General features: G+C 46.8%; 3 protein-coding genes across 3 annotated transcripts in view; all 3 read left to right on the forward strand.

Annotated features, from left to right (window-relative positions):
• Positions 1-6899, forward strand: part of LOC102873718 (guanine nucleotide-binding protein G(olf) subunit alpha-like) — a 243795-nt gene that overhangs the window by 165774 nt on the left and 71122 nt on the right. The gene's annotated exons all lie outside the window — the stretch shown is intronic.
• On the forward strand, positions 2493-4688 carry LOC102855978 (heat shock protein HSP 90-alpha-like). Its single transcript, XM_006897013.1, has one exon. It carries the CDS (start codon positions 2493-2495, stop codon positions 4686-4688), a length of 2196 nt encoding a protein of 731 aa, XP_006897075.1.
• Positions 4805-6899, forward strand: part of LOC102866405 (charged multivesicular body protein 1b-1-like) — a 2980-nt gene continuing 885 nt past the window's right edge. The window contains exon 1 of the mRNA XM_006897023.1: positions 4805-4933. Within this exon, the coding sequence (XP_006897085.1) occupies positions 4805-4933 (129 nt within the window). The remainder of the gene's footprint in view (positions 4934-6899) is intronic.

A 6899-nucleotide genomic window follows, 5' to 3' on the forward strand; every position in this document is an offset into this window, starting at 1 on the left:
GGCATGCATCCCATCCCCCACCTCCTACGCAGGCGGCCATGGGGGTGTACACCCCCCCCAGCGCAGGAGACCTGCAGGAGGCGCACCCCCCCCAGCGTGGGCGGCCGTTGGGGGCGCGCCTCCCCACCCCGCCACATGGGTGCTTGGCGGGTGTGCGGCCCCTTTTGTGCAGGCAGCCGGTGGTTGCCCGATTCCCCCACAGCCGCCATCCTGGCTCCAAGAATTCTCTCCAGAACAAGTCCACCTTGCAGCAGTGTGGTGGCTTCGCTGTACTAGTCTTGAGGAGGGCCGGTGCCCAGCATCCGTCCTGGGTGAGGGAATCCATTCGTTCCGGCTGTGGAAGCCTCATGGAGCTGCAGCGGCTGTGCGGCACAGTGCGGGCTCTGCTGGGCGTGGGGGGGGAAGCCATGAGACTCACCCATTTCTCCTTGGGAATCCTTGAATTCCTGTTGTTGAGCCTCGATCTTCACTGAGGGCCAGTCATCAACTGTTTAAGTGTTCAATTATCAATAAGCCAAAGTCTGTGGAAGGCCATAATGGCCCTGCTTTAAGTGGTTCACTGCTCCCGCAGCTCACCATGCTGTCTCTGCCTCCGCCGCCATCTTGGATCTCAAAATTAATAATAAATTTTTTTTAAAAAAAGAAGAAAGCAAAAAGGTCATTACAAAGTCAGGAAAGAAAAAAAGACCAAAATAGATGTCAGAAGGGACTCTGGAATTTGAACTAGATCATAGAGAGACCAAAACAAAGGGGGAAAATACTAAAATAAAAGAATCATCACAAAATATTTCAAAGGGCAGTAATTGTTATGTACCATTAAGTTGTCTGTGACTGATAGTGACCGTATGTAAAACAGCTCTGAACCCTGCCCTATCCTGAGCCAGTCTCACTGACTCCCCATTACCGCAGCCACTGTCAATTCATCTCATCCAGGGTCTTAAAGAAGGCAGAATACTAGAGCAAAATGTGGAAAGATCTGGAGTTGAAAACCAAATGGGAAGTATATGCTCCACCTTTCTCAAGCTGAAAATTGTTTTTACAACTTGCAATACTGAAGGGTTCTATCGACAAGATATAGTATGATGCCGGATATATCAAAAGAAGACACTTTTTCACCGTACAAAAACAGTTGGTCAACGTTGAACCATTTCAGGAAATAGTATAAGATAGCATACCAATGATAATGAAGAAGTTCAAGCTACACTGAAAGCACTGACAAAAAAAAATAAGGCCCCAGAAACTGACAGGATACCAGTTGAGGAGTTTCAACAGGTGTAGCCCTGGATGTACTCATTAGTTTACACTAAGACATTTGGAAGAACTGCTTGTTCCCATCCCCTAAAAAGCAAATCTAGCAGAGTATGTAAAATATATTAATCAATATCATTAACATTCCATACAAGTAAAATCTTAATAAAGAATATTGAAAAATGCCAGAGAACTGACAGAAATTCAAGATACTTTCTGAAGAGGCTGTGGAAGGAGAGCTATTATTGCTGATGTCAGATGGATATTGGCTGAAACAAAATAACCAGAAGGATGAGTAACAAAGAGAAAAATGGGAATCTAAAAAACACTTCATTGTGCTCAGGGGAGAACTCTCCAAGAAACAGTTGTCCAGACTGGGACAATGAGTAAAAATAGGAAAGGCATGTTGGCATGAGGGTTGTACCCTTTCTCCAATGTGATTACAGCCACTGAAAACCTATGCTTGGTTTCCCACCTGACATTAAAAAAATATTACGTATGTAAGCTGGACAATTTGTAGTGATCCACACAATCAAATGCCTTTCCATAGTCAGTGAAACACAGATAGACATTCCTCTGGTACTCTCTGCTCTCAGCTAAGATCCATCTAATGTTGGCTGTGATGCTCCTAGTGCCATGGCCTCTTCTAAATACAGCCTGCACATCTGGAAGTTCTATTCTGATACTCTTCCAGTCATTTCTGGATAATTTTCAGCAGGATCTTGCTTGTGTGTGATATAAGTGATACCATTCTATCATTTCCACATTCTGTTAGGTCACCTTTTTTGTACTGGGAATAAATATAAATCTCTTCCAGTCAGTTGCCAGGTAGTCGTCCTCCAGATTTCTTGACATAACCAGGTAAGTGTGTCCAGGTCAGCATGTTTGCTGAAATATGTCTATTGGTATCCCATCAACTCCTGGAGCCTTATTTTTTTTCCAGTTCCTTCAGAGCAGCTTAAACTTCCTCCTTCATCACCACAGACTCTTGATCATGTGTTATTTCATGAAATTCTTCTCTGTCAGCCAATTATTTTTGGTATAGTGCCTCTGTGTACTCCTTCCATATTCTTTTGATGCTTCCTGTGTCATTCAACGTTCTCCCTTCAATATACTGAAGTATTGCAACTCGAGGTTTGAATTTGTTCTTCTTCAGTTCCTTTAGCATAAGAAATACCAAGCAGTTGCTCCTGTGTCCGGTGCTGCTGCTGCTGAGCTGCGGAGCCCGTGGTCCTGTCGCCAAGATGCCGGAGGAGACGCAGCCCCGCGACCAGCCGATGGAGGAGGAGGAAGTGGAGACGTTCGCCTTCCAGGCCGAGATCGCGCAGCTCATGTCGCTGATCATCAACACCTTCTACTTGAACAAAGAGATCTTCCTGCGGGAGCTCATCTCCAACTCCTCGGACGCGCTCGACAAGATCCGCTACGAGAGTCTGACGGACTCCAGCAAGCTGGACTCGGGCAAGGAGCTGCACATCAACCTGATCCCCAACAAGCAGGACCGCATGCTGACCATCGTGGACACGGGCATCGGCATGACCAAGGCCGACCTGATCAACAATCTGGGCACCATCGCCAAGTCGGGCACCAAGGCCTTCATGGAAGCGCTGCAGGCTGGGGCCGACATCTCCATGATTGGGCAGTTCAGCATGGGCTTCTACTTGGCCTGCCTGGTCGCTGAGAAGGTGACCGTCATCGCCAAGCACAACGACAACAAGCAGTATGCCTGGGAGTCCTCGGCCGGCGGCTCCTTCACCGTCAGGACTGACACAGGTGAACCTATGGGTCGTGGAACAAAGGTTATTCTGCATCTGAAGGAGGACCAGACTGAGTACTTGGAGGAAAGGAGAATGAAGGAGATTGTGAAGAAGAACTCTCAGTTTATCGGCTATCCGATTACTCTGTTTGTGGAGAAAGAGCGAGACAAAGAAGTGAGTGATGACGAGGCTGAGGAGAAGGAAGATAAAGAGGAGGAAAAAGAGAAGGAAGAGAAGAAGGCCGAGGACAAGCCCAAGATCGAGGATGTGGGTTCAGATGAGGAGGAGGAGAAGAAGGACGGGGACAAGAAGAAGAAGAAGATCAAGGAGAAGTACATCGACCAGGACGTGCTCAACAAAACCAAGCCGATCTGGACCAGGAATCCCGACGACATCACCAATGAAGAGTACGGCGAGTTCTACAAGTGCTTGACCAACGACTGGGAAGACCACCTGGCTGTCAAGCATTTCTCCATTGAAGGGCAGTTAGAGTTCCGCGCCCTTCTCTTTGTCCCACGTCGGGCTCCCTTTGACCTGTTTGAAAACAGGAAGAAGAAGAACAACATTAAGCTGTACGTCCGCAGGGTTTTCATCATGGATAACTGTGAGGAGCTGATCCCAGAGTACCTCAGTTTCATCAGAGGCATGGTGGATTCTGAGGATCTTCCACTAAATATTTCCTGTGAGATGTTGCAGCAGAGCAAAATTTTGAAAGTTATCAGGAAGAATTTGGTGAAGAAGTGCCTGGAGCTCTTCACTGAACTGGCAGAGGACAAGGAGAACTACAAAAAGTTTTATGAGCAGTTCTCCAAGAACATTAAGCTTGGAATACATGAAGATTCCCAAAACTGGAAGAAACTTTCAGAGCTGTTGAGATACTACATGTCTGCCTCAGGTGATGAGATGGTGGCCCTCAAGGACTACTGCACTCGGATGAAGGAGAACCAAAAGCACATCTACTACATCACTGGTGAAACCAAGGACCAGGTGGCCAACTCTGCTTTCATGAAGCGCCTGCGGAAGCACGGCCTGGAGGTGATCTACATGATTGAGCCCATCGACGAGTACTGCGTGCAGCAGCTCAAGGAATTTGAGGGGAAGACTTTAGTATCGGTCACCAAAGAGGGCTTGGAGCTTCCTGAAGATGAGGAGGAGAAGAAGCAGCAGGAGGAGAAGAAAACCAAGTTTGAGAACCTCTGCAAAATTATGAAAGATATCTTGGAGAAAAAAGTCGAAAAGGTGGTGGTGTCCAACCGCCTGGTCACATCTCCATGCTGCATTGTCACCAACACATACGGCTGGACGGCAAACATGGAGCGAATCATGAAGGCGCAGGCCCTGAGGGACAACTCGACCATGGGCTACATGGCGGCCAAGAAGCACCTGGAGATCAACCCTGATCACTCCATTATCGAGACCCTGCGGCAGAAGGCGGAGGCCGACAAGAACGACAAGTCCTTGAAGGATCTGGTCATCCTGCTGTACGAGACCGCACTCCTGTCCTCCGGGTTCAGCCTGGAGGACCCCCAGACCCACGTCAACAGGATATACAGGATGATCAAGCTCGGCCTGGGTATTGATGAAGACGACCCCACTGCTGACGACACAAGTGCCACAGTCACTGAGGAGATGCCCCCACTGGAGGGCAACAACGACACGTCACGCATGGAAGAGGTCGACTGAGCCCAGCTCCGCTCGCTGTCCACATTCACTACTTCACCCTCATTCCTTCTCTCTGATAATATATTTTCAAGGATTCTTTTCTTTATTTTTGTTAACATTTAAAGAAATTGTGTGGCATGACAATAACCCCGGGGGCAGAGGAGCTTCCTTCTGCTTGTGACCCTGCGTACTGTAGGTGCTCAGGCAGAGCCAGTTGTCCCCTCGTTTTACGTTGGCTAATTTACCAGATGGAGGTCATTTCTGTTGTAAGGTGTGTGTAACCCAACCCTAACCCTGGTCTGAAGTTAGCTATTCAACAGATTCTCTAGTAAATAATTTTTGGTCACTGAAATGTTGAGCTATACTTTGATGTTGAGAAGAAACTCTCTGTTAAGACCACCTGAGTTTGATCTTCTAGGATCCAGATAAGCCTCCCACCCTCTGTAGTGCCCAACTTTGCAAGTACCAGGCGTCTAGAAACCAGTGTGTTACACCAAAGCAGCTCTGTGAGACTCCACATCCAGGGCTTGTTTTCCAAAGAAGAGGTTTAGAGTAGCAAAACTAGGCACCTCCTAGGCGGCTGCTGTCAAGGCAGGTTCTGAGATGTAACCAAGCTACAGTGCCAGGTCACCTGCTACCACAAAGGTTGTAACAAATACAGTTCAGTTACAAAGGAAAAAAAAAAAAAAGAAATGCCAAGCAAGTTCATACCTTTTGATTTTCCAACCCCAGCTCCTTGCACATTTCACTATAATACTTTACTTTGTCTTCCTATGTTGCCTTTTGAAATCTGTTCAGCTCCTTAACTTCTTGATTTATTTCCTTTCCTTTAGTTTCTCAGTGTTGTAGTGCAATATTCAAAGTCTCTTCCGGCATCCATCTTGGTCAGCGGAATGTCCATCTGTGTTTCACTGACTATGCAAAGGCATTTGACTCTGTGGATCACAACAAATTGTGGTGAATATTGAGAAGAATGGGATCCCCAAACAGTTAATTGTGTTCATGTGAATCCTATACTTGGACCAGGATGCAGTAGTCAGAACAGAGCAGGGAAACACTATATGGTTGAGGATCAGGAAAGGTGTGTGTTCTCAATCTATAAACAGAACAGATTATTCAGGAAGCTGGACCTTTGCGGAGGAATGTGGCATCAGGATTGGAGGAATATTCATCAACAACCTTAATTATGCTGATGACTCAACCTTGCTTGCTGAAACTCAAGAGGACATGAGGCATTTGCTGCAGAAGGTCAAGGATTGTAGTCTTCAATATAGACTGAAGCTCAACATCAAGAAAACAAAGATTCTTACCACTGGGCCTATTGGCAGCTTCATGATAGACAGAAAAGGGATTGAGATTGTTGGTTATTTCAGCTTGTTTGGTTCCACCATCAACACTCTTGGACACTAGCAATCAAGAAATGAAAAGATGAATTACATTGGGAAATTCTGTTGTCAGGGACCTCGCTAGAATACTGAATAGCAACAGTGTCAGTCTGGAGATGAAGGTGCACCTGATCCAGGCCATGGTCTTCATAATTACAGAGAGCTGGACAATAACCAAGGATGATAGAAGGATCGATGCCTTTGAGTTGTGGTGCTGGAGGAGAGTGTTGAACAAACTGTGAACTGCCAGGTAACTAACTAGTCTGCCCTGTAAAGAGTGAAACCAGGCTGCTTCCTGAAGGGAAGGAATTTGAGGCTGTGTCTCACATACCTTGGGCATGTGGTGAGGAAGGACCAGTCCTTGGAGAGGGACATCATGTTTGGAAGGGTGGAGGGACGGCTCAGGAGAGGAAGACTCAAGATGAGATAGACTCAGTGACTGGGGAAATGGAATAAGGCCTGTTGGAGACAATGAGATTGGTTCAGGATAGGACAGCTTCCAGAGCTAATGTACATAGGTAGGGCCGCTATGAGTCACAGGAAACTCGATGGCACATAACAACATGCTGGACAAACCATTCAAGAAGCTAGATTATATGAGGAAGAATGGGTAAATTTAATAAGGCTGTAAAATATTAAGGGAGCTCTGGCGGCTTAGCGGTAAGTAGCAGCAATGCCAATCCAAAGGACAGGAGTTCGAATCCACTAGTTGCTCGGCGGGAGATTTATTGGCTCTGAAAACCTACCGGAGGGACAGCTTGTTGGTCGGTTCTGACTCTAATGGTATTAATGGCGCGGGAGAGAAGGCTTTTGCTTTTCAACTGGCTGGAACTCCATGCAAAAAAAC

Source organism: Elephantulus edwardii, unplaced genomic scaffold, assembly GCF_000299155.1.
Source record: "Elephantulus edwardii isolate Elephantulus edwardi_28Jun2011 unplaced genomic scaffold, EleEdw1.0 scaffold00196, whole genome shotgun sequence".
In the NCBI taxonomy this organism is placed as follows: Eukaryota; Metazoa; Chordata; class Mammalia; order Macroscelidea; family Macroscelididae; genus Elephantulus; species Elephantulus edwardii.